Source organism: Procambarus clarkii, chromosome 36, assembly GCF_040958095.1.
Source record: "Procambarus clarkii isolate CNS0578487 chromosome 36, FALCON_Pclarkii_2.0, whole genome shotgun sequence".
Classification (NCBI taxonomy): domain Eukaryota; kingdom Metazoa; phylum Arthropoda; class Malacostraca; order Decapoda; family Cambaridae; genus Procambarus; species Procambarus clarkii.
Genome location: NC_091185.1, coordinates 5,719,998 through 5,747,725, shown reverse-complemented (window position 1 = coordinate 5,747,725; position 27,728 = coordinate 5,719,998). Strand labels below are relative to the sequence as shown.

Sequence of the window (27,728 nt, the reverse complement as noted above, 5' to 3'; positions counted from 1 at the left end):
TGCTATATAATGTTAATTTCAACTTCCCAGTGCTATATAATGTTAATTTCCCCTTCCCTTGTTTGGACAGACAAGCCGAGACTGTCCTTAGCGGCCGGACAGAATTTGGACATGGAGGATATCAAAGAGGGCGACGATGTCTACTTTGAGTGTGGCATCGAGGCCAACCCCAGGGTGTACAAGGTGCAATGGTTCCATGATGTGAGTGGTGATGGCAGTCAAGGCCTTTGCTGTGGTGCTTGGCTAACACCTTGATGGATAAAAAAGTTAGGGAGTTGCTGGACAAATAAGTTTGGGTGTTGATGGATAATTAAGTTAGGGTGTTGATGGATAATTAAGTTAGTGTGTTAATGGATAATTAAGTTAGGATGTTGATGGATAATTTAGTTAAGATGTTGATGGATAATTAAGTTAGGGTGTTGATGGATAATTAAGTTAGGATGTTGATGGATAATTTAGTTAAGATGTTGATGGATAATTAAGTTAGGGTGTTGATGGATAATTAAGTTAGGATGCTGATGGATAATTTAGTTAAGATGTTGATGGATAATTAAGTTAGTGTGTTAATGGATAATTAAGTTAGAATGTTGATGGATAATTTAGTTAAGATGTTGATGGATAATTAAGTTAGGGTGTTGATGGATAATTAAGTTAGGATGTTGATGGATAATTTAGTTAAGATGTTGATGGATAATTAAGTTAGTGTGTTAATGGATAATTAAGTTAGGGTGTTAATGGACAGTAAAGTTAGGTGTTGATGCACAATTAATTTAGGTTTTGATGCACAATTAAGTTTAATGTTGATGCATAATTAAGTTGGGTGTTGATGCATACTTATGCAAGATTTTGATGCATAATTAAGTTGGGTGTTGATGCATACTTATGCAAGATTTTGATGCATAATTAGCATACGCGTTGATGTATAATTAAGGTAGGTGTTGATGCATAGTTAAGATAAGCATGAATGCATACTTAAGTATGGCGTTGATAGAAAATTAAGTTAGGTGTTTATGCATAATTACGTTAGGTCTTGAGGCAAATTAAAGTTAGGTATTTATACACATTTAAGTTAGGAATTGATGTACAATTAAGTTAGGTTCTGATGCACAATTAAGACTTAGGAACACATCAATCTTAACGGACGGATGAGTTTGAAAAACCGTGTATTTTGTATTCTATAAATTGTTCATATAATGTTCAACAGTTCAGATAAACTAACACTAAAGTTAAAAGTTGTATTTGTATCGTAACCACCAGCTGTATAACTTCACAAAAGCCGCCGTCAACACATCAAAAGTCTCAGATAAGGCTGCTGTATAAATATACAATTTCCTGAACGGATAAGATATTATCACCCTTAACTCGTATAGAGTATTCAATTGTATTCTCTTAAGAAGTTTGTCGTACACATATGTGGTATATCACTCTTAAAACTAAGAAGCTTGCTTTAAGAAAACAATGCAAAGTATCTCGTTCAGTCGGTTATATAGCTATAAGACGCTCTAATACTGCTGACCAGACCACACACTAGAAGGTGAAGGGACGACGACGTTTCGGTCCGTCCTGGACCATTCTCAAGTCGATTGTGAACTTGGAGACATGCTCCTGGACCATTCTCAAGTCGATTGTGAACTTGGAGACATGCTCCTGGACCATTCTCAAGTCGATTGTGAACTTGGAGACATGCTCCTGGACCATTCTCAAGTCGATTGTGAACTTGGAGACATGCTCCTGGACCATTCTCAAGTCGATTGTGAACTTGGAGACAATCTCCTGGACCTTGAGAATGGTCCAGGACGGACCGAAACGTCGTCGTCCCTTCACCTTCTAGTGTGTGGTCTGGTCAACATATTTTAGCCACGTTATTGTGACTCCTCACCTGCACGCTCTAATACTGTTACTCTGCTGCTGTTCCTGGCTGCCACAGGGCCGGGAGCTAAGTCACAACGTGACTGCAGGAGTAATCAAGAGTAATCAGAGTCTCGTACTCCAACGGGTCAATCGAGGCTCGACTGGGGAGTACTCCTGCTCGGCCTCGAATCTTGAAGGATCAGGAGATTCCAATTCCGTTCAGCTCAGTGTGAAGTGTGAGTATTCTCAGAGCTGGTGATTGTGAGTATTCTCAGAGTTGGTGATTGTGAGTATTCTCAGAGCTGGTGATTGTGAGTATTCTCAGAGCTGGTGATTGTGAGTATTCTCAGAGCTGGTGATTGTGACGACACTCAGAGCTGGTGATTGTGAGTATTCTCAGAGCTGGTGATTGTGAAAACACTCAGAACTGGTGATTGTGAGGACTCACAAAACTAGGCAGCTCGCTGCAGTGAGGGAAATATATAATGTTTCAGCCTCGTTCATCTCTCCTATTTTGTGAAATTGAATTGCATATATAAATGAGGAAATATTTACAACACACTGATGGTATTGCTTTTGTTTTTTTTGGTGCTGTGTGTCTGACAGTCGCGCCCACCTGCCGGTCGGGCCAGAAGGTGGTGTATGGCGCCGGCAAGAACGAACAGCTCAATGTAACCTGCAGCGTCGAGGCCCATCCTGAACCCACCGCCTTCAGGTACGTCTTTGGTAGTACGTAGAACAGGAAATTCGGACCGCAGTTCGAGTCTCCCAGAACCCAAGTGATTGGCATGCAGAACAAGGCTTGCATTGCATCGCGTAGCGCTAATTACACGTTATAACAAGGCCAATGTAATTAATACGTGATTTCAACTCATTATTTTGATATGTAATCGTTATTTATCTTATCTTGGAAGGGAACGTAATTATTGCTGTAATGTAATTATTTCCCATATTATTTTACAGGCCACACGGCAAGTTATTTGTGTAATGTCTAGTGGGATGATTTGTATGACTTTATGCTGACAATAATTGTTTAACAAGCGGTTCAGTGTGATTTATGTGTATATAATTAGAGCGCAGTGATTGTGTTACTCTTGAGGGACAGGTCTTTAAATTATGTAATCATTATGTATCTTATTATACTGATTGGTCGAGGTCCCTGTCAGTGCCCGTGTCCTTGGCTGTATCATATGTGTCAGTGACTGTGTTATTATGTATCTCATATATGTCAGTGTGTGTGTGTCCTTGTATGTTTCATATATGTGAGTGTCTGTGTTCTCGTGAGTCTTATATGAGAGTATATGTGTCCTTGTGAGTTTCATATATGTGAGTAACAAATATATATTAGCTTCAAAGTGCGTTTTAACATGAGAAAATACCCCCAGGAACATAAAAAAAAATTCTCTCGCCTTGGTTATCCTTTGCATTTCATCAACTGTGCCCACTCTCAAGCTAAACGAAATTTCTTTCATCCTAAACCTGCTTCCAACACTAGTAGCACTGTACTATGCCTTCCCTTCATATCTGAACTCAAAACTTTTACCAATACCTTTCGTCCTCTTGACATTAAACTCGCCTTTCGACAAACTAACACACTTCGTAGCAATCTAGTTCACACTGCTCCTCCTGCTTCTAATGCTGCTGGTGTCTACTCTATTTCCTGTTCATCTTGTCCTCTCCAATACTTTGGCGAAACTGGCCGTACACTGAATGACAGACTTAAAGAACACAAGAGAAGTGTTAAGTCTGCAGACACTAACAATGCTCTCTTCTGCCATGTGAGGGATTCTAATCATCCCATTGATTGGTCTTCCTCCAAAATAATCTTTCCTGCCTCTACTCTACACAGACGCCGTCTTGTAGAATCGGCTCTTATACACAATGTACCCAACATGAACTTGAGTCCTGGCTTTGTTGCTATGGACTCTTCCCTTTCACAGTATATACTCAAATGCTCTAATCTTTCTAACAAACGTGACTTAACATAAGCTTACCCCGTCCATTTATCTTTCTTTCTCTTTCCTTTTCTTTCTCTCTTCTCCCTTTTTCTGTTCATTGTCTTCTCCTACGCTCCCTTGCTATCCTCTTCTTATTCCTATTACTATCTCCTTCGGTGGTTATAATAGGAGCTGCCTCGTATGGGCCAATAGGCCTTCTGCAGTTCTCATTATTACTACTATCCCCTACACCTTACTTTCCTCCTCAGCTCTCTCTTGCCTACTTATTGCCTGTCCCTACCTGTCCTTATCACAATCGACTTGAGAATGGTCCAGGACGAACCGAAACGTCGTCGTCCCTTCACCTTCTAGTGTGTGGTCTGGTCAACATACTTCAGCCACGTTATTGTGACTCATCGCCTGCATATAAAAAAAATATATATATATATAGGACGCATCTGATCTCACAATCATCGTTTCTCCTCAAACAACAAACAAATACAATATCAAACAGTCAAAGGATATGACTCAGCATATCCAGTCAACCAAAAAAAAAAAGGTGTGTGATGCTGAGGATAACAGGTATGAGATCGAGGATAACAGGTGTGAGATCAAGGCTAACAGGTATGAGGTCGATGATAACAAGTGTGAGATCGAGGATAACAGGTGTGAGGCTGAGGATAACAGGTATGAGATCGAGGCTAACAGGTATGAGGTTTATGATAACAAGTGTGAGATCGAGGATAACAAGTGTGAGATCGAGGCTAACAGGTATGAGGTCGATGATAACAAGTGTGAGATCGAGGATAACAGGTGTGTGAGGCTGAGGATAACAGGTGCGAGTATAACACTCAAGACTCTAAGCCAATGCTCAAAAAACATCAGAGTTCATGAATACGAGTTCAAACATCTATGTTCACATGTGTGTGTTCACATATCCCAGGTGGGCGTTCAACAGCTCCTCGGAGGTGACGGAGATCGCCAGCAGTAAGACCTGGGTGCTTGGGGACGGCCTCAGCCAGGTCTCCTACACCCCACGTTCGCATCTCGAATATGGCTCTCTTCTCTGCTGGGCCTCCAACCACGTCTCAAGACAGGTCCAACCTTGTATCTACCACATCATACACGCCTGTGAGTGCCGCCTTCCGGGCTTCTTCCAGGTGTCTTGGCAAATATGGCTATATATATGGCTTCCATTTTTTGCAAATATGGTTATGTATATGGCTTCCATTTTTTGCAAATATGCTTATGTATATGGCTTTCATTTTTTTGCAAATATGACTATTCATATGGCTTCCATTTTTTGCAACTATGGCTATATTGTGTAATATCATCATTTAGAGAAACGAGTGAATATCTTGTGCCATATGTAACTAATTTTTCAAACTGGTTATAAAAAGAAGAAAATTCTTCTGAAGCGATTGTCAATGTTTTTGGAAAGCATGTATAGTAAGCAGCCCTTTGTCAGAAGGTCTGTAAGTTAGTTCTGTAAGTCAGAAGTCAACTATTCATATCCCATGCGTAAACAAAGATTAATTGAAGTCTGTTGACCAGACCACACACTAGAAATTGAAGGGACGACGACGTTTCGGTCCGTCCTGGACCATTCTCAAGTCGATTAAGTCAATTTCTAGTGTGTGGTCTGGTCAACATACTTCAGCCACGTTATTGTGACTCATCGCCTGCATTAATTGAAGTCCTTAAGCCTTAGAAACTGAACCTCACCAGAGACTCATTAGAGACTTAGAAGCACATGGTATTGGGCAAGTTATTCTAAGTTGGATTAGGGGATTGGTAACTTCAAAGATAGCAGAGTTAGTGGGAATGTTAAGTCCGAGGGGGAAATGGTTGTAAGTTAGTCCGTCCTCCTAAAGTCTGCCAACGTTAGGAAACTGACATACTAAAGTGCCCCCTTATCCTAACCTACCAGAGGACCCAAAACAGAAAACGGGACAATATGTTAATTTCACGAGCCGATTCTATTTTCTAGTACGACAATTTTTGACCCTTAGGTGACGTATACGTCAAAATGCGACGTTCTATTAGGAGGACGGGTTGTGTAAGTGGAAAACCCGGTGCTCTGAACCTCTGTTGTTCATCATATATTTGAACAATTTAGACACAGGAGTGAACAGCAACAATTGCAAGTTTTGCAGATGGTACACAAAATGAGGCGAGAAAATAAACTAAAAAAATACTCAAAATTGCGAAAAAGGCTTTTTTAAGTGGATGAAAGAATGAGAATTATAAAAAGAATTATAAAATTATAAGAAAAATAAAGAATGAGAATTATAAAGAATGAGAATGATTTTTTTTAAATGGATGAAAGAATGGGAAACACAAGTTAATTCTGAAACATCTCGAGTTCTCAGCCGATTTAATGATAAAAGTTACTAGAAATCAGCTGAACAATGTGGCCATTACGAAATTAGAATGCGAAAAAGATTTAGTATTCTTATCTAAATTATATATATATAATTTATATTATATATATATAAGATATATATATAGTATAAATTATATAATTTATATATATATAATTTATATATATATAATTTTATATATATATAATTTATATTATATATATATAAGATATATTCTTATCTTATCTTAGATCTTAACTAAAAAAAAAAGATGTATTGAAAATACTGCGATTTATATCTATAGGAAGTAGATCTACATCTACATGTTATAATATAATATACTAAAAATACAACTACAACATATTAGTTGTTGTATTAGTTGTAGTTGTATTATTTAATAATACAACTACATCATATAATATTAATAATACAACTACATCATATAATATTAATAATATAATATTGTTCTTTATTATGCTATCAGCTTTATTAATCAATTGCAGTACATCATTTTAATCAAGCAGATCAATCATGGTCTCTGTGCTATGCAACAGACATCAATTCACTTGAACATGTCCAGAGAACAATAACAAAGTTAATAACAGGAATGATCAGCTACAGAGACATGCTGGATAAAGTGACAGGAATGATGGCATGATTGACGTAGATAAATGGCTAAAAAAAGATATAATAAAGGGATATAAATCAAGTTTGGAATATATTAACACTTAAAAAAACCAGAAGAAACAATAGATATGAATAATGAGGTTATTAATCTAATTAAATATTATTGATATGAGGGCGCTTCTCACCTGTCAGGTGATAGAATGTTGATCATTGCACCTATTTGTTGCCCTGTTGGAGAATTCAAGTTAATAACATTATAACTTATTGATGAAAACGTATTATTGATGTTAAATTTTGACGAAAAAAATATAACGTCAACAAACTCTATGTCAGCGGTGACCTATCCTGGGATTCATCCTCGTCCCCCAGAACTCACCTTCCCCAGGACCCACCTTCCTCAGGACTCACCTTCCCCAGGACTCACCTTTCCCAGGACCCACCTTTCCCAGGACCCACCTTTCCCAGAACCCACCTTTCCCAGGACCCACCTTTCTCAGGACCCACCTTTCCCAGGACCCACCTTTCCCAGGACCCACTTTTCTCAGGACCCACCTTTCCCAGGACCCACCTTTCCCAGGACCCACCTTTCCCAGGACCCACCTTTCCCAGGACCCACTTTTCTCAGGACCCACCTTTCCCAGGACCCACCTTTCCCAGGACCCACCTTTCTCAGGACCCACCTTTCCCAGGACCCACCTAGCCCCAATACCCACCAAACCCCAACACCCACCTAACCCCAACACCCACCAAACCCAATGAAAAACATACCCATATACCCACAGCGCCCCCGGACCCCGTAAACAACTGCACGGTGGAAAACATTAGCTCAACGGGCGTGGGCATCCGTTGCCAGGCCGGATGGGACGGTGGGCTGAGCCAGACCTTCACCCTCTCGGCCAGCCACGCCCGCGCCCATACCAGCGCCCACCAGGCCAAGAAAGACCCCCGGGTCCTGGCCAACACCTCCACGTCCCCTCGGCCGGAGTTCAGCTTGACGGGTCTTCAGCCCGGCACAGAGTACGTCCTGACTATCTTAGGCGTCAACAAGAAGGGTCAGAGTGAGCCTGTTAGACTGGCTATTTTCACCCTTAAGGACGTGGCTGAGAAGCGCACCAGTCCAGGTATGTAGAGATATATGGTTGATATAAAATGTTAAATCTTGATTGTGTTAATGTTCGTCTAGAACATTGATCAAAGACGCCCACCTTGGACCTCATGACGTCAAGAACGATTGGCTTTGTGTCGTAACATTGATTCGCTAATCACTTTAATAACAGCGCTCAAAATAGGTATTTTTGAATTTTGCTAATTGATATGAATGACTGTAGTTTAGTAATGATTAACATCACTTGTGATCAAATTTAGGCTCGAGGTGTTTGGTGGGGATTATGAGAGCACCATTTGTGTGTGTGTGTGTGTGTGTGTGTGTGTGTGTGTGTGTGTGTGTGTGTGTGTGTGTGTGTGTGTGTGTGTGTGTGTGTGTGTGTGTGTGTATTCACCTAGTTATATTCACCTAGTTGTGTTTTGCGGGGGTTGAGCTTTGCTCTTTCGACCCGCCTCTCAACGGTCAATCAACTGTTTACTAACTACTTTTTTTTTCCACACCACACACACACTAGGAAGCAGCCCGTGACAGCTGACTAATTCCCAGGTACCTATTTACTGCTAGGTAACAGGGGCATTCAGGATGAAAGAAACTTAGCCCATTTGTTTCTGTCTGGTGCGGGAATCGAACCCGCGCCATAGAATTATGAGTCCTGCGCGCTATCCACCAGGCAACCAGGCCCCCGTGTTTGCGTGTGCGCGTGTACGTGTGTGTGTGTGTGTGTGTGTGTGTGTGTGTGTGTGTGTGTGTGTGTGTGTGTGTGTGTGTGTGTGTGTGTGTACTAATACAGTATTGCTATCCTTTGGTAAAGTTAGTTACAACACTGTGTGTGCAGGCGTGGGCGTGGTTGGCCTAACGCCCATTGTGGGCGTGGTGGCCGGCGTGGTGTCTTCAGTGATGGTGACCTGCGTGGTGATGGTGTTGGTGGTGAGGTCACGGCGCCGACGCCTGCCACGCCCAGAGGTCAAGATGGTGTACGACAAGGGTGCCAGCAGCCCCTCACAGGTCAGAGGTCAACAGGCGCCCACCTTGGAGAATGAAGATCCAGACCTCATCCCTGTCAATCACGGTGAGTGAATCATGGTAGTCCCTTCATTCCTGTCAATCACGGTGAGTGAATCATGGTAGTCCCTTCACTCCTGTCAATCACGGTGAGTGAATCACGGTAGTCCCTTCATTCCTGTCAATCACGGTGAGTGAATCATGGTAGTCCCTTCATTCCTGTCAATCACGGTGAGTGAATCATGGTAGTCCCTTCATTCCTGTCAATCACGGTGAGTGAATCATGGTAGTCCCTTCATTCCTGTCAATCACGGGGTCAATCATTCACGGTAATCACTTCATTTATGATAACATCTCAATCACTACCAGTGTTACAAGTCTTAGATATACTCTTAATACATATCTGTTCATCCAAATATATATCTTAACTCAGGTGCGTCCCTCCACTCGAGTATAACGGAAGTATACTACAAGTATACCTCGAGTGTGTTCTGGGAGTTCCTCTACTTCCCAAAGCCCCAGCCTGGGGGACGAGACTTGAAATGTGATCATTTGATCTAGAGGGCTGTTGTTTCAAGCGGCCGGCATGCCCCACATATCCTCTACAGCCTTCCCTCTGACCAACCATGTCAGTGTCACACCCCTGCCCTTCACCTTACACACTGGCTGCCTTCCCCTGCCCCCTCCACAATGAAGCAGATCAACCCTTCAGAGTGAAGGTCTTACCTATACACCTAGATTCACCTCACCCTTCATCACTGAATAGATTTTTAGGCAGAAAAATGGTAATAATTCTCAATAACATCAAACACTAATTAATAAATTACCATGACAACAGGCCTGGCCCCACCCATGAGGAACATGTGATGATAAAGAACAATAAATGAGTGTGAGAAAGAATGAGGGAAATATGAAGAAGTGGGAGAGGAAACTTGGACCCAGAAGTCGCCACAGAAGTTAAACTAGATGGTGGAAAAGTTGAGAGACATTCTCACCAGAGGGACGAGTGGTAGGGAGGTGGGTGCTGGAGGTATGGCAACACATGACAGGGTGGAGGTGGGTGCTGGAGGTATGGCAACACATGACAGGGTGGAGGTGGGTGCTGGAGGTATGGCAACACATGACAGGGTGGAGGTGGGTGCTGGAGGTATGGCAACACATGACAGGGTGGAGGTGGGTGCTGGAGGTATGGCAACACATGGCAGGGTGGAGGTGGGTGCTGGAGGTATGGCAACACATGACAGGGTGGAGGTGGGTGCTGGAGGTATGGCAACACATGACAGGGTGGAGGTGGTGGTGGTATGGCAACACATGGCAGGGAGGTGGTGGTGGTGGTATGGCAACACATGACAGGGTGGAGGTGGGTGCTGGAGGTATGGCAACACATGGCAGGGTGGAGGTGGGTGCTGGAGGTATGGCAACACATGACAGGGTGGAGGTGGGTGCTGGAGGTATGGCAACACATGGCAGGGTGGAGGTGGGTGCTGGAGGTATGGCAACACATGACAGGGTGGAGGTGGGTGCTGGAGGTATGGCAACACATGACAGGGTGGAGGTGGGTGCTGGTGGTATGGCAACACATGACAGGGTGGAGGTGGGTGCTGGAGGTATGGCAACACATGACAGGGTGGAGGTGGGTGCTGGAGGTATGGCAACACATGACAGGGTGGAGGTGGGTGCTGGAGGTATGGCAACACATGACAGGGTGGAGGTGGGTGCTGGAGGTATGGCAACACATGGCAGGGTGGAGGTGGGTGCTGGAGGTATGGCAACACATGACAGGGTGGAGGTGGGTGCTGGAGGTATGGCAACACATGACAGGGTGGAGGTGGGTGCTGGAGGTATGGCAACACATGACAGGGTGGAGGTGGGTGCTGGAGGTATGGCAACACATGACAGGGTGGAGGTGGGTGCTGGAGGTATGGCAACACATGGCAGGGTGGAGGTGGGTGCTGGAGGTATGGCAACACATGACAGGGTGGAGGTGGGTGCTGGAGGTATGGCAACACATGACAGGGAGGTGGTGGTGGATGTTGTTGGTATGGCAACAGAGGAAAGCAGGGATATAACGGGCGCTGTAGTCATGGCAACAGAACACGCAGAGATATACTTAAGATCAAGATATACTCCGAGTAAAACTAAGGAAACTATGAACTCCAAGAAACACCAGAACGGGACAAAATGAAACGACGGTGGAAAGAAACATATTGGCAAACTTAAATGACAAACATTGGAAAAGACGGTGAAAAATATTAGAGTTTCTGGTACCACAACCAGGTCCGGCAACCAGGAGGCCTGGTCGACGACCGGGCCGCGGGGACGCTAAGCCCCGGAAGCACCTCAAGGTAACCTCAAGGTAAGGTAACCACTACTGTCCGGCCAGACGAAAGGCAATGTCAGCCACATCCCTGTCAGCTGACCGGACACAATTCCCGCCAAACACACACCGAAACTACGACGTTGGTACAACGTTCGAACAAGTTTTAACACCTCCTAACCAGTTATAACAACCAATATAACTAGTTGTAACAACGTTCTAATACGTCATAAACACGTTAAGCCAAGATTTAACAACTTTATTACAAGTTGTAACAAGCGGAAAATAAAGACAGTTTTGGTTTGTGTTTCCTGGGAACCTTGGCGGCTGGCCAGCCAAAAGTCAGCTGCTCCAAGACTAAATATCGTCACGAAGACCTGGGTGGTCAGAACTCATCACCGTCACGAAGACCTGGGCGGTCAGAACTCATCACCGTTACGAAGACCTGGGCGGTCAGAACTCATCACCGTCACGAAGACCTGGGCGGTCAGAACTCATCACCGTCACGAAGACCTGGGCGGTCAGAACTCATCACCGTCACGAAGACCTGGGCGGTCAGAACTCATCACCGTCACGAAGACCTGGGCGGTCAGAACTCATCACCGTCACGAAGACCTGGGTGGTCAGAACTGATCAGCGTCTGAGACATAACTCATCACAGAACAAAATGTCACCAAGAGTTAAGATCTGATAGTGAGGGCCCCCCGAGGCGCTCGAGGCTATTCCGGTCTAATTACCAATCGTTACTGAAATGCCGATAATGGCTTGTTTCCTGACACCGATGGTGTCGAGCGCAGCGATTGTCGCCTATCTGCAGCGACAATTGTTCTAGAGCGAACTGATTGTCCCCTGTTTGCAGCGACAATTGTTCTAGAGCGAACTGATTGTCCCCTGTTTGCAGCGACAATTGTTCTAGAGCGAACTGATTGTCCCCCTGTTTGCAGCGACAATTGTTCTAGAGCGAGCTGATTGTTCCCCTGTTTGCAGCGACAATTGTTCTAGAGCGAGCTGATTGTTCCCCTGTTTGCAGCGACAATTGTTCTAGAGCGAGCTGATTGTTCCCCTGTTTGCAGCGACAATTGTTCTAGAGCGAGCTGATTGTTCCCCTGTTTGCAGCGACAATTGTTCTAGAGCGAGCTGATTGTTCCCCTGTTTACACCGACGATTGTTTGACTCAGCGAAACAATAGTGGATTATTCAGTGACCAATTTCGTGTAGCAAGTCGATAGATACGTGTCTTTAACATGTGTCATATCTATTCTGTCTATTTCCCCAGCATATCTGTCTATCTCTCAACTATTGAGAGATACGGCTGATATGCTTTTGTGATAAACGATTGAGAGATCGTCAAAAAAAAAGGCAAATCAACATTTCCTACCCTTACCTTGATGATTGGCCAAGCTTGTCTTGCATCGAGTCAAGTCTACCTAATCATTTTATGACCAAACCACACATCAGAAAATGGAGAAACGTCGTCGCCTCATCATCATCTGATGTATGATTTGGTCCTGTTATCATCATCCCCATTATTGCGACTCATCGTCTGCATAATCATCTATTTACCCAAACATTCATATCCCGACGCAGATCAGCAGATGAAAGAGACAACGGGAGATTATATGGCCGAAGATCTACTTGAAGAACAACAACAGCAACAGCAACAGCAGCAGCAACAGCAACAGCAGCAGCAACACAGGCTTCAACAGCATGAACTTCAGCACCACGACCTGCAACATCATGATATGCAACTTCGCGGCCTGCAGCAACACAGCGGCGTGCAGGACAGCTTCGCTGACAGCGACCTGTCGACCGGCCGACCTGTCGACGGTGATCTTCAGAGCGACCTGCAGCAGGCCGACCCGATAGTTCAGCAGCCTTATGGAGCGTATTATATGAATCCAAGCAGACTGCTGCGGCAGGTAGGTGACTGTAATGTTGAAGTATCTTGGGGCTCTATTTTGTAGCCCGGGCTCTCTCTAACACCGCGGGGCTCTCTCTAACACCGTGGTGCTCTCTCTAACACCGTGGTGCTCTCTCTAACACCGTGGTGCTCTCTCTAACACCGTGGTGCTCTCTCTAACACCGTGGGGCTCTCTCTAACACCGTGGTGCTCTCTCTAACACCGTGGTGCTCTCTCTAACACCGTGGTGCTCTCTCTAACACCGTGGGGCTCTCTCTAACACCGTGGGGCTCTCTCTAACACCGTGGTGCTCTCTCTAACACAGTGGGGCTCTCTCTAACACAGTGGGGCTCTCTCTAACACAGTGGGATTCTCTGTAACACCATGGTGCTCTCTTTCTAATACCGTAGGGCTCTCTAAGCTGGTCGGCTTAGCCGACCAGCAATCAACAACCAGTTAACACATAATTACATTCTACGCACTTCAAGACCCCGAACCTAGACAGACAGTGGCACCATAAACTGTTTATGTTCATGCATGTAACAAGCCTATTAACATCCATTTTGTTTCATCCACTTGTTCATCTCAATCATGTCCTGTACCACCTCACCCCAAGAGAATATAAGCCTGTGCAAATGCATGGTAAATTTGTCTTTGAAAATGTAAGGAGTACCTTGCGAAACGCATCCACAGGCGTCAGACCATAATACAGTGTGAATATGAACTTTGGAGAGTTAATTTTTCAACTTCCATCGATAGTGAAGAAAAACATAAGAAATATTGAGAAGATTCGTGTTAGAATCAATAAGTCTTTAATCTTACCCTTTCGGTCATATTCAACAATATATATATATATATATATATATATATATATATATATATATATATATATATATATATATATATATATATATATATATATATATATATATATATATTAGTATATTTTGGTAGCAATCTTTCTTGTAAACATATGTTGTTAAATATGATCTTTGAAAATGTAATAAGGAATTACGAAACGCGTTTAGGCGTCAGACTAGGAATAAAAAGAATGAATTTTGGAGAGTTACTTTATCAATTACTCTCGACAGTGAAGAAGAACGAAAGAAATATTGACAAGATTCGTGTTAGAACTATTAATCTTAAACACCTAACACAATATATATATATATATATATATATATATATATATATATATATATATATATATATATATATATATATATATATAAGTTTATTTAATAACCGGGAGGAGGAGGATGTTATTGCTTGTGTATATCAAACGATATTACAGTTGCTTATTGTGCTATATATAGTGTGGTGACAACTGGGGAATATTGGAGATAAAAGTGAATATTTCTGTATTTTCTTGACTGTGAAAGACTGCCGGAAGTCACGTGACACGATTAGTTCAACATTAACTAAGATATCATCTTAAGATGCGACAAGTTCAGAGCATCAATTAAGATGTCATCATGTAACTCAACAAGTCCAGCATCACTTAATCATCTTAAGATGCGACAGGTTCAGAGCATCACCTAAGATGTCATCATGTAACTCAACAAGTCCAGCATCACTTAACCAAAACTGATGAATGATAAACATTAAGAAATGATACACATAGCCATGAAGAACGGTGTATAAACCGTGTATCATACATTAGCCATCAAACATACAATTGAAAATATTTGTTTTTGTGTGTAATACAACGTAAACTGTAAACAATTTACGCTCATCTTGTAAATGATGTCATCAGTGTAGCAGTCCTCCAAGTCCAGATACCCGCCAAACACACACCGAAACTACGACGTTGGTACAACGTTCGAACAAGTTTTAACACCTCCTAACCAGTTATAACAACCAATATAGCAAGTTGTAACAACGTTCCAATACGTCATAAACACGTTAAGCCAAGATGTAACAACTTTATTACAAGTTGTAACAAGCGGAAAATAGAGACAGTTTCGGTTTGTGTTTCCAGGGATAACATTCAACATAGATTTTTACTTTAAGACTGACTATTAACTTTAAGACTTTATGTGAAAACTTTATATATATATCAACAAAAGTTTCCAATGATTTTTTTTCATGAAGCGAGGCAGAGTTTCAGGCTGAATATGGGCTGAAAAACCTTGTAGTGTTAAAATGAGGACCCGCAGGTATATAAGCCCAGGTAATGAGGACCCGCAGGTATATAAGCCCAGGTAATGAGGACCAACAGGTATATATACGCCCAGGTAATTAGGATCTACGGGAATATAAGCCTTATCTAACTTTCTACGGGGAATTGGGACTGTATGGGAATCTGAAAGTATAGTTTTGACCGCCATGTCCCTCCTTAAGTAGGGTTGGCCCCTATTGCGACAACGAGAGATTAGTGGTCTTGTTATAACATTTTTGATTGCAGTGATCAGGACAGTGTGTAGTGTATATGGTTACAGTGATGAGGCGAGAGTGGGAAGGGGTGTGAGGGGTAACGTTTGGGCACAGGGTTGACCCAGGTACTGCCCGGTATGTCACAAAAGCCTCGCCCGGCTTTTCAAGATGACACTTGGGTAGTACAGGACTGTCATAGACAGGTTGGGGGCCAGTAACATTGCCTCCCTTTAAGAAGGAGCAGCTCCTATTGCGACTCTTATTAACTCATGCGACTTCAAAAATTGTGGTTTTGTTTTCCAGAGATTTTTAATTTAAAATTCTCTAAAATGGTGTCTTATTTATGCTGGTGTTTATATATTTTTAAACACATAACACATCGGGTGAAAAATTAAGCATTTCTTCTTTATTTTAATTTTTTAATTAAAATTTTCATTTATAATGGCTAAAAATCAAGTTTTTTTTTGCTAGAGTTCTGCCTCCATCAACATATGAGAGAGAGCAAAGCATTAATGTCAATCCAAAGTTGAGAAAGAATTTCATGAACATCAACTACTGTAAAAGAAATCAGATTCGAAAGTTGGAAATTCACTTGAAAAAAAAGAACCCATTTCTATCCTGTTTGAAGATTTGTTTGATATTGCTCATGCATCTGCGCTGAACATGATGACAGTAAAGGAGAATAAAGATTCTTTACCTGCTCAACGTGAGAAAGGGGAGGCGCAGACACCAAGTTTGCTCACAAAGAAAAGTGAAAATCTATAAGAATGGCTGAGCAAGCTTACAAGGGCGCACCGTGAACAGGAGATGCAAGAAGTAAACACATCTAAGGTGCTCCATTCACTTGGGCTGTATGGGTCTCGAACCCATCTACATCTAAGGTGCCCACTGATGCACCAACCTTCCCTTCCAACAGAAGCTCTGAATCTACAGAAGAGTGTGAAATTGACAAGTATGAGAACACGTCTTGAAGAACTCCACTTTGTAAACACGAGAGAAGGAAAGGTGTTGAAGACACCATCTTTAAGTTCTGCTTTGGGCAGAAGGAGAAAGACGTGAGAGCAAGACTATGATGGTTGTAGCTTCCAGGAGTCTTGGGAATAATGTTCAGGAGTGATCAGTGCAACCAATTCGAACACAGGCAAATTAGGAGGAACTAATTGAGTCAGGAAATTCACCCGTTTTTCATTTTTTTTGCTTGCTTGTCGCAACACCTTCTTTAAATTATGACTGGCGCTTTGTTCATGCTGTGAATTGGACCCTTTTGTGGACCAGATGTCTTGCTCATACAGTGGCTCAAGGGATCACTGGAATGGTCTGAATTTGGAACACAAATTCGTCTTTCCCCTAAAAGATGAATTTGTCCATATAGCCATTTCATGACACGAAGGCTGATGCCTGAATTGCATTCAGAAGCAACTCGCTGAAACTTAACCCAGAGACGATTCCCGAGAATTGTTGGAATAAACATTATGAATGTTTTGGGCACAATTCCTACAGGAGGAATTCAGTTCAAGGGCCCCAGGACCCATATACAGCGGACGCAGGATGTTGAAAGTCATTTACAGTCCGAAAGTTTGGCTGTTCAGAGACCAGTTGAAGCTCACTAGCAGATAACAGGAAGGTCTGCTGGAGATGGTCATCTTCTCCATTCAGTTTTACTTAAGAGCCTGGAAGAGAGCTCCTCTTGCAGCCTGTGTCCCAAACGATGACACAGTGCTCGTGAAGTCTCCTGTGCGACATGAAGAAAAGAAACCAAACTTTTTCGAAGGCAGCAGCATAAAAGTAGCTGGACTTCTGTGGTATATATATCAGAGGACTTGATTGGATTAGCTTTTTATTGTCACAAGAATGTACCTACATCAGTGAAACGGCTAATGGCTCTCGCATTGCAAAAAGGAGGGCCATGAAAATCCTTCAAAGCTTGTCCAAGTTGACCTGCAGAAATTTTCCGACATGTGAATTGGTAATTTATATTTTCAAAAGAGGAATTTCCTTGACAGTTTTTTGAGAGCAGATCCAGAGATATGTGAACAAGGAGCTGCTTGTAAAGCAGGTCGCCAGACTATGCCGGCCATGCAAGTGGTGATCGACCACGGCGACCCTGGAGTGGCCCTAATTCAGGAATTCAGCGGACCAAACACACATGATGAGGTCAACTAGAGTGTCCTCAGCATGTTGTGTAGGAATACAAGGAAACCTTACCTGAGAGGAACAAGTCGATCCTCACTAATACAAAAATCCCGACAAAGATGACCATATTCTGTTACAGGAGTCACAATAAATGTGACCACATCCTGCTGCAAGAACCACATCAAATGTGACCACATCCTGCTGCAAGAACCACATCAAATGTGGCCACATCCTGCTGCAAGAACCACATCAAACGTGGCCACATTCATGCTGCAAGAACCACATCAAATGTGGCCACATCCTGCAGCAAGAACCACATCAAATGTGGCCACATCCTGCTGCAAGAATCACATGAAATGTGACCACATCCTGCTGCAGGAACCACATCAAATGTGGCCACCTCCTGCTGCAAGAATCATAAAACAGGTGACACTAGAGGTAAACTTACTATGCTCTGACGAAGGAACATTAGTCGTATCTCACACATGTAAACTAACTTACCTCTCAATTAAAAAAAACACCTGCGTTACTCTGCCGGAGGCATACCCAAGAGGCTGATGGAAGTATACTCCCACGAACATACACACAGAGAGAGAACTGACGCGGCCACACACACACACCCTGCTGAAGCTTCACATGCCAAATGATTCCTGGAAACTCTTTTTACAATCCTGAATTTCAAATCAAGCTGTTATCATTGAAAACGAAGCAGATCAAAGCCAATAGAAGTTCAATACAGGGCATCAAAGGTCGGCAAAAATTCTGACAGCTTTGCTGAACTAATAGGTCAAGTAGTTCTCCAATCCTCAGGTGAACTACCTCAGCAAGACCAAAGGTGTGGCAATTGACTGGCCGTTCTAAATATCGAACAAAAATCTCACAGAGACTGAGTAATCGAACACATGTTTTCATGTGAACGAACACGTGTTCTCAGGTGTTCGAAAACATGTTCACAGGTCCCAGAAGGACCGTGATAAAGGACGATCAGGATGAAAATCATTAAGCTTGCACTATTGCAAGTTAAGAAAAGATGTTTATATCTCTCCGCTTCAATTAAGACTAACAAAATATTGCCCCGAATGGAAATAAATATTCATTCTCGGTCAGAGGGTGAGGTCTGGCAATGCTGATCAATACACTGAACCAGTCAAATACACTGGCCAATATACACTGGACCAGGCAAATACACTGGACAATATACACTGGACCAGGCAAATACACTGGCCAATATACACTGGACCAGGCAAATACACTGGCCAATATACACTTGATCAGGCAAATACACTGTCCAATATACACTGGACCAGGCAAATACACTGGCCAATATACACTGGACCAGGCAAATACACTGGCCAATATACACTGGACCAGGCAAATACACTGGCCAATATACACTGGACCAGGCAAATACACTGGCCAATATACACTGGACCAGGCAAATACACTGGACAATATACACTGGACCAGGCAAATACACTGGCCAATATACACTGGACCAGGCAAATACACTGGCCAATATACACTGGACCAGGCAAATACACTGGCCAATATACACTGGACCAGGCAAATACACTGGCCAATATACACTGGACCAGGCAAATACACTAGCCAATATACACTTGACCAGACAAAACCACTGACCAATACAAGCGACCCAGACAAAACCACTGACCAATACAAGCGACCCAGACAAAACCACTGACCAATACAAGCGACCCAGACAAAACCACTGACCAATACAAGCGACCCAGACAAAACCACTGACCAATACAAGCGACCCAGACAAAACCACTGACCAATACAAGCGACCAGACAAAACCACTGACCAATACAAGCGACCAGACAAAACCACTGACCAATCCACATCAAAAACCCCCTCAAACGAGGCATCAAGTTACTTGCTATCATATACATGATTCACGTGAAATAAGTCAAGGCTGAAGGCGCTTACTCTTCCCGCGGTAATCCGATAATCAATAGAGCGCCCATTGGGGCTTTAACCTTCACCCGCGGTGGACTTGGCACTGTGTTACTCTCGACACCTTCACAGGTGTTTAAAGTCTCGCCAGGGGTGAACTTGACGCTATATATATATCGCCACTCACAGGACTTTCACAGATGTTTAAAGCCAAACCAGTGTTGGGTATGACGGTATAATATTTCCACCCCCTCGGGGTGTTAACAGGTGTTAAAGACTCAGGTGATCGTGACACTAAGTTAACACCTCCCTCGGGGTGTTAACAGGTGTTAAAGACTCGGGTGATCGTGACACTAAGTTAACACCTCCCTCGGGGTGTTAACAGGTGTTAAAGACTCAGGTGATCGTGACACTAAGTTAACACCTCCCTCGGGGTGTTTACAGGTGTTTAAAAACTCACCTGTGAACTAATTTCACAGGCGAGTCTGAAACATTATTTTGAATCAGTGTTTATTGACTAATTTTAACATATATATTATTATTATATTATAATTATCTCCAATTATATTAATTGTTCAAGACACATCTTGAACAATTTTAACATTAACAACAATGACAATAATAATAATAATAACAATAATAATATTTAAAATATGATTCATATATTTTTATTATAATTTTTAGTTGTTGATACAATAATAATATTATGTGTTTGTTGGACTTTTTTTTAAACATATAGACACACGTCCTGTTGTGTTCTGAGGTGCAAGAGTAACCTCGGAAAGGTGGAACTGTTTGGGCTTCACTCTGGTGCTGCTGTGTTGCACTCCAGATGTACATGTGTGCTTCACTCTGGTGCTGCTGTGTTGCACTCCAGATGTACATGTGTGCTTCACTCTAGTGCTGTTCTGTTGCACTCCAGATGTACATGTGTGCTTCACTCTGGTGCTGTTGTGTTGCACTCCAGATGTACATGTGTGCTTCACTCTGGTGCTGTTGTGTTGCACTCCAGATGTACATGTGTGCTTCACTCTGGTGCTGTTGTGTCGCACTCCAGATGTATATATGTGCTTCGGGGCACACCCCGTGCCATCTAACCCATGTGTTTTCTCCAGGCCTCACTACCTACGAGGGAGAACGACCCCCTGTTGCTCCTGGGCCACACCATGGGTGCCGCCGCCACACCTGCAGGCTGCACCTCTCCCCCTGGGGGCTATCCTCCACACCTGTCCTCCAGCCACACCCTATCATCCTATTCCCATGATATGTCTTCCGCCCCCAAATCCCCTTCATACCCGCACGATATATCCGCTGTTCATACGCCTTTATCATACCACCGCGACGCGCGCTTCCCTTCTAGCATGTCGGCCTTCCCGAGGGAGGAGTGTCTGCTCCCGAGGGAGGAGTGTCTGCTCCCGAGGGAAGACAGTCTGCTCCCTCATCCCTACAGCCACCACCACTCCACCACTACCCTCCCAAAGTCCTATTCGAGGGATCTTGTCCCATTATCCTACGCTCAAGGGATCCCATCTCGCGCCTTCGCCCATCATCGTCTGAGTCTCGGCAGGAGCGATATGTTGTCGTTGGAGCGGGTGTCGCCGGCCTTGTCGTCTAACCGACGTGGGTCGACGTCTATTGTCACCCCAGAGAGAGAATCGCCACTCGGCCCGCTGATCGGTCCTCTCTGTAGGGCTGACGACATTGACTCAAGCCAGCGAGAGAGCTCGGTATAGTCCTGAACAAGGGCGGCTCCCCCTCCCACGCACCATGAGTCTAAGGTGAGTACAGACCAACGCACTTCTATCGTAACTCACTACATTAGGAACGGATGGCACTCGAAAGCTTCCACCATTTCGGTCCAACATCATTCCAGTCGTCCTCATGAATATTTTAATCCACACCAACCCGATGAAAACGGGCTGCAGGTTCATGGAGTTTGCACAAATGAATTTCAAGCAAGGTGGCAGAACTTGGGAGACTGAAGCGAGCAGTTTTCCAGCTCATCATTATTGAGTAGAGGCAAGATCAGGAGGGTGAGAGAGAGAGAGAGAGAGAGAGAGAGAGAGAGAGAGAGAGAGAGAGAGAGAGAGAGAGAGAGAGAGAGAGAGAGAGAGAGAGAGAGAGAGAGAGAGAGAGAGAGAGAGAGATGGCTCAGAGTCTGAAATGTAGTTTAAAATGTATACAATTTCTCGTGTCTCATACTTTACATTAAACTGCTTAGCATGCAACTTAAATCGTTAAAAATTGATGTCCATTAGACAACAATGTTAATTTAAGGCTTCGAATCTGAATTTGAACTCAATCAAGGCTCATGATTTAAATTGAATTGATTCAAGGATCTTGATATGAATTTTGAGTTAACCTCACAATGTTACTCAGTCAATAACCTGCCTATATTGCTATATTTTTTATAGAGTGAAGTTAAAGTCACCTTGATCGTTGGTGTCAACAGCAGTCTCGAGTGATGACCTGTTTCAACAGCTTCCAGAGGTCAGCAGCTTTAGCAGCGTCCAGGGACAGGCTGTCACAACAATTTCGAGAAACCAACAGCTTGGATGAGCAGTTAAATTAATCTCCAAGGACCAAAGAGCTCAGTTGAATCCCTAAGGTGTAACAGCTTTCTCAGTTGAGAAGTTTGAGCAGCTGCCATGAACCAGGGACTACAGCAGTCAACAGCTGATGCAGTAATCACCAGGACTAAGCAGCTGCAGCAGTTAATTGGGCCCAACAGCCCTAGGATCAAGTAGATGCGTCTGCTGCACGAGGCTTCAAGAACCAGCAGACACAGCAGTCTTCAAAGCCAACAGCTGCGGAAATCTGCGCAAACGAGCAGCTGCAAAAGCTTTCACGGAAGAACATCTCTTGCAGTTTCCATGGGTTATCTCCAGCAGACGTCAGCTACAAAGGCATCCAGAGGTTACAAGCTTTCCAGTTGCTCCATCAAATCTAGGATCCTGCAGCTTCAGCAGCTTCACAAGATCCGTAGCAACAGCAGATTTCAGAGACTAGCAGCTGCAGTGGTTAACAGGGATCAGCAGCTGCTGCATTCAATTGTGATCAGCAGTCTGCAGTTACCAGCGACATCTTCAGCAGTCTACAGTGATCAGCAATTGTAGTAAACTGCAGTGATCTGCAACTACAACAGTCTCCAGAGAGCATCAACTACAGCAGCCTCAAGACCCAACGAGCTGTAGCATCATGCTGACTCCAGACTCTACAGCATCCTTCATTACAATATATTATCCTCATCCCAAGGGAAAAGGAAGCATCCTGCCCCCCAGCTCATCACCCCCCAGAACTCCTAACGTGAACACGTTTAATGGCCGGCTTGGGTGACTACCCGTCTCTTGGTAAACTGTCTCTTTGTACCCGTCTCAAAGTAGACTGTCTCCTGGTACCCGTCTTAAGCTAGACAGTCTCCTGGTACCCGTCTCAAGGCTACTGTAGAAACAGGTGAAGACGTCAGTAACCTTGTCGACACACTCTGGGATCCTACCCATTAACAAACCATTGGCTTTGAACGTTCCCTTCAGTATATTAGCGATGGATAAATACAGAGAAATATTTTAAGTACGCGTAGAAAACGACCATTAATACTATTTTGTACCCGAACAGACAGGTTAAACGGGATGTTCCATGAACATGTTGTGAAATTGTGGAAATATTTCTTGGGAAATGTAACCTCCTCATAATGAGGAAATAAGCTTGGTGGTAACGAGGGGAGCTAATGAGTAGCTCCTGAGGGGAGAGAGGTGTAGTTGAGATTGATCAGGTTGATGCACTTTTCTTAAGGATTGACGGATTGTCTACTGTTGCTTGGCGATTGTTCCAGCTGACAGGTTGCGTCTGTCACTGTTGTTCCTACTGTCTGTTTTCTATGTAATTTTTCCTCTATTACTCATCCTGTCTCTGTCTTTCTCTCCTCTATTACACAGTAATTGTCTGCTCTTCAAATACAAACAGATGTAGTAAAAGCTGTTTAATTATCCCATTTTTAGCGAGAGAGAGAGAGAGAGAGAGAGAGAGAGAGAGAGAGAGAGAGAGAGAGAGAGAGAGAGAGAGAGAGAGAGAGAGAGAGAGAGAGAGAGAGAATTATCAGGGGAACGCGCCAAGCCCTTACGACTATATAGCACTTAAAGAACTAGGAACTAAGAAGATTTGAAAGAACTAAGGAATTGGGATAGGACGGAGCCGAAGGAATGGTACCCAGCCACTTGGAAGGTCGGGGATTGAGCGCCGACCTCCATGAAGCGAGGCCGTCGCTCTACCGTCCAGCCCAAGTGGTTGGGCCATTTTTAGCGAATATGACCATAAAATCTTGTTCCTAGGACGCTAACAACACACAGGAAAATATAACATTTTCCTGAAAGAGTTAAGTGTTCCTTAATTCCTCTGATTTGGCGTAGAAACCTTTCTTAAGTATCATCACATTATACAAACCAGTGAACCTTTATCACTGTAGTGTTCAATTTTCAATACAGAAACTGTTTACCATGAAACGACGAACTGCACGTTTACAAGACACCTACGAAACCAGTACATCTTTCACTGATCATTTCAGCTTTATTTACAATTAATAAACAGTTAACGATCTTCAGAAACTTCATTAATGCTTTAAACAACCTCATTGTACTTCAGTACTCAAAAACTGCTTAATAAATGTAAAAAAAAAACACCATTATTGAGAAAATAAAAACAGGTTTATTAAGTGGATTTTGCATATGCTTGATAAATGCCAAACTTGCATATTCAAGAGCAAGGAGTGCCCTGGATCACTACACAGGCACCCAGTCACTGTGAAAAATATGCATGATATTATTCCCGCTCTATTTCCTTTGCTTTGACTCGCCAATTATTCTTAGAAAAACAAGAAACAAAAGAGAATACTGAGGAGAACAGTTGTGAACACACATGAAACCGTGTTCAATGCTACGTAGCTGTGAACATTGCTTTATAGCAGTGTTCACTACCTCACACTACCAGGTCTTATTGTCCCGAAGCAGCATAAATTGTTATTTCAACAGCATACGTTATCATGTGTCAGTATACACATTCACTAGGTGTTATTCATTATCTGGAAACAGTGTACATTATCTGGAAGCATCGTACTTCATCATGAAGCAGCATACATTATCATAAAGCATTAATATGAATGAAAAAAACATTTTGGGGTAGTGGGGGTGACTTGAACCAGCGTTCTGGTGATTCCCAGACACCTGCCTAAAGTCCTTCCGCCCCCCTAGACTGATCACTGAAATGAAATCGCCATTGTGTTATCCTTGCCTAACCGTCTTTAAGGCTAACCTTAAGTACAGTTGACAGAACGTCTGCCTCCCTCGAGGCTTCAAGTGCCAATGTGAATTATATATATATATATATATATATATATATATGACAATGTCAGACCACGGAGGAAAAATGAAACAGGAAATTTCCTTAAGTACTTTCGTATATTAAATACATCTTCAGAAGGTCATTTTACAGATCGATTTTACACACACACATATATATATATATATATATATATATATATATATATATATACATATATATATATATATATATATATATATATATGCGAACAAGCCTGAATGGTCCCCAGGACATATGCAACTGAAAACTCACACCCCAGAAGTGACTCGAACCCATACTCCCAGAAGCAACGCATCTGGTATGTACAAGACGCCTTAATCCACTTGACCATCACGACCGGACATAATGAGGTGATAGCCGAGGCTATTTGAACCACCCCACCGCCGGCACTCGGATAGTTATCTTGGGCATAGCATTTTACCAAATCACCTCATTCTTTGGGGCAACACGTGAGGAACACAAATGCGAACAAGCCTGAATGGTCCCCAGGACATATTATGTCCTGGGGACCATTCAGGCTTGTTCGCATTTGTGTTCCTCACGTGTTGCCCCAAAGAATGAGGTGATTTGGTAAAATGCTATGCCCAAGATAACTATCCGAGTGCCGGCGGTGGGGTGGTTCAAATAGCCTCGGCTATCACCTCATTATGTCCGGTCGTGATGGTCAAGTGGATTAAGGCGTCTTGTACATACCAGATGCGTTGCTTCTGGGAGTATGGGTTCGAGTCACTTCTGGGGTGTGAGTTTTCAGTTGCATATGTCCTGGGGACCATTCAGGCTTGTTCGCATTTGTGTTCCTCACGTGTTGCCCCAAAGAATGAGGTGATTTGGTAAAATGCTATGCCCAAGATAACTATCCGAGTGCCGGCGGTGGGGTGGTTCAAATAGCCTCGGCTATCACCTCATTATGTCCGGTCGTGATGGTCAAGTGGATTAAGGCGTCTTGTACATACCAGATGCGTTGCTTCTGGGAGTATGGGTTCGAGTCACTTCTGGGGTGTGAGTTTTCAGTTATATATATATATATATATATATATATATATATATATATATATATATATATATATATATATATATATATATATATATATATATATATATATATATAAAGTTTGTGAGGGTACCACCTCTGGTGCCAATGTGGGGACCCATAGCCTCGGAGAAGAAAATAAAAAGTATTCAGAGGAGACCTTGTGGTTTCTCACTGAACACTAATATTATCTTCTCCTACCACCCCCATTCTTTTGTATGTACACATATATATTTACTTTATTTGAACTTTGTTACAAAAAAGGAGTTACATATGGGTTACAAAGATGGTTGTCATAGGTTGTCGAGTTCCTCCAGCTCCTCAGATGGCGGGCAGGAACCCTGGATGCAGTGCGCATTTCCCCTCTGTATCGCCACACTGAGGCGCTGGAAAAGAAAGCTTGCAGCTCTTGGGTCCCTTGTTGTTTCAATGAGCCTAGAACCCAGTTCCTTCAAAAAACTGGTAGCACTTTTACCCCAGGCGCCGAGTGTCTCAGAAGCAATGGGGACAAAATTGTAGTGGTGATCCAGTTCACTATACTTAAGGGATTTGGCTGCTTCCCTGTGGGTGGCAGCGCCACCTGGTTGTGCAACACTGAGGTTAATGTAGGTGTTAGCCAGGGTTGATACGCACGTGTAGTCCCATACCAACTGCTTGCCATTCTTCCAGGGGTTCACTGTGATACCATCTGGGCGACCAATAAGAGCATCAGAGTTACGGGGCGTTAGGTAACGGGGCTCTCTTTCAGCTGGGCATCCAGCTGTGGTGAGGCTCCTCTTGATGATGTCGTTAACTTCAATGTGCCTCGAGTGTTATCCTGTGCTTTGGCAGAGTAGGCCATGGTGGCCGTACCTGTTAGCCACCACCTCGCCGCAAATACACCTATATCTGGTGTGGATTGGGGCAGCAAGGCGGAGGGCCACAGCAATTCGGAGGGCGTGTGGTGTGAGACGCGTGCCAGTTGCCGACATTGGGGTTGCTAACAGGAAATCCCCTGCATGTGGTGCTGCTACTGCTGTGAGGCGAGCATATATATATATGCTAATATATATGCTAATATATATATAAATATATATATATATATATATATATATATATATATATATATATATATATATATATATATATTTATATATATATAAATTAGGTTTCCTCACTAATGTACCAGTGCAATGAACTATCAACAAAATACTGGTTTACAACACAAAGATTCGTCAAATCATTTATTATAAGAACAGCTTCGTACAGCTTCCTTCATTATGAGAGATAACATTTCTACCTCCCCTGACAAACTGAATTAGTGTACTAATGATGTACATGAATACAAATGCAATTCTAGAAACAGTGGGCTCCGAAATGTATGCTGTATTGGACACATACCTAATACTATGAGTAGGCATCTTGCACTTCATTTGCATGTGGGAGGCGTTCAGCAACACCACCATCGACACCACAATACCATCGTGAAGTGCAAGAACATATTGGACAAAGTTATCATCGCGTGCAACATTTATTGAAGGAGACTCTGTACATTCGAGGCCACATTCATTCGAGAGTTGGTTCCAATATTTAACATTGGCACTCAAGTGAATTTTATGTCATTCTATTGTGTGATGGCCCTCCTTTCACCTTGAGGGAAGCTATCAATTCCATAGACAATCATTAACTGAAGTTACATGGTAATCCCCTGACTACGGATTACTTCTTCGCCACTCTCTACGATGAATTACTAGTCAATTGAAGGGTAAGGTGAACCTACAATTATATGTGTGTGTTTTTGCATATACTCCAAAAGT

At 43.1% G+C, this 27,728-nt stretch overlaps 1 protein-coding gene across 1 annotated transcript in view; it reads left to right on the top strand.

Annotated features, from left to right (window-relative positions):
* The window catches only part of LOC123756194 (nephrin), a 125,045-nt gene extending 101,548 nt beyond the window's left edge, over positions 1–23,497 (top strand). The window contains exons 8-16 of the mRNA XM_069336504.1: positions 71–201; positions 1,928–2,087; positions 2,458–2,566; positions 4,732–4,919; positions 7,561–7,899; positions 8,719–8,952; positions 12,790–13,121; positions 20,645–21,307; positions 21,944–23,497. Coding sequence (XP_069192605.1) covers positions 71–201; positions 1,928–2,087; positions 2,458–2,566; positions 4,732–4,919; positions 7,561–7,899; positions 8,719–8,952; positions 12,790–13,121; positions 20,645–21,262 — 2,111 coding nt within the window. The 3' untranslated portion in view covers positions 21,263–21,307; positions 21,944–23,497. The remainder of the gene's footprint in view (positions 1–70; positions 202–1,927; positions 2,088–2,457; positions 2,567–4,731; positions 4,920–7,560; positions 7,900–8,718; positions 8,953–12,789; positions 13,122–20,644; positions 21,308–21,943) is intronic.
* Positions 23,498–27,728: the final 4,231 nt, after the last annotated feature.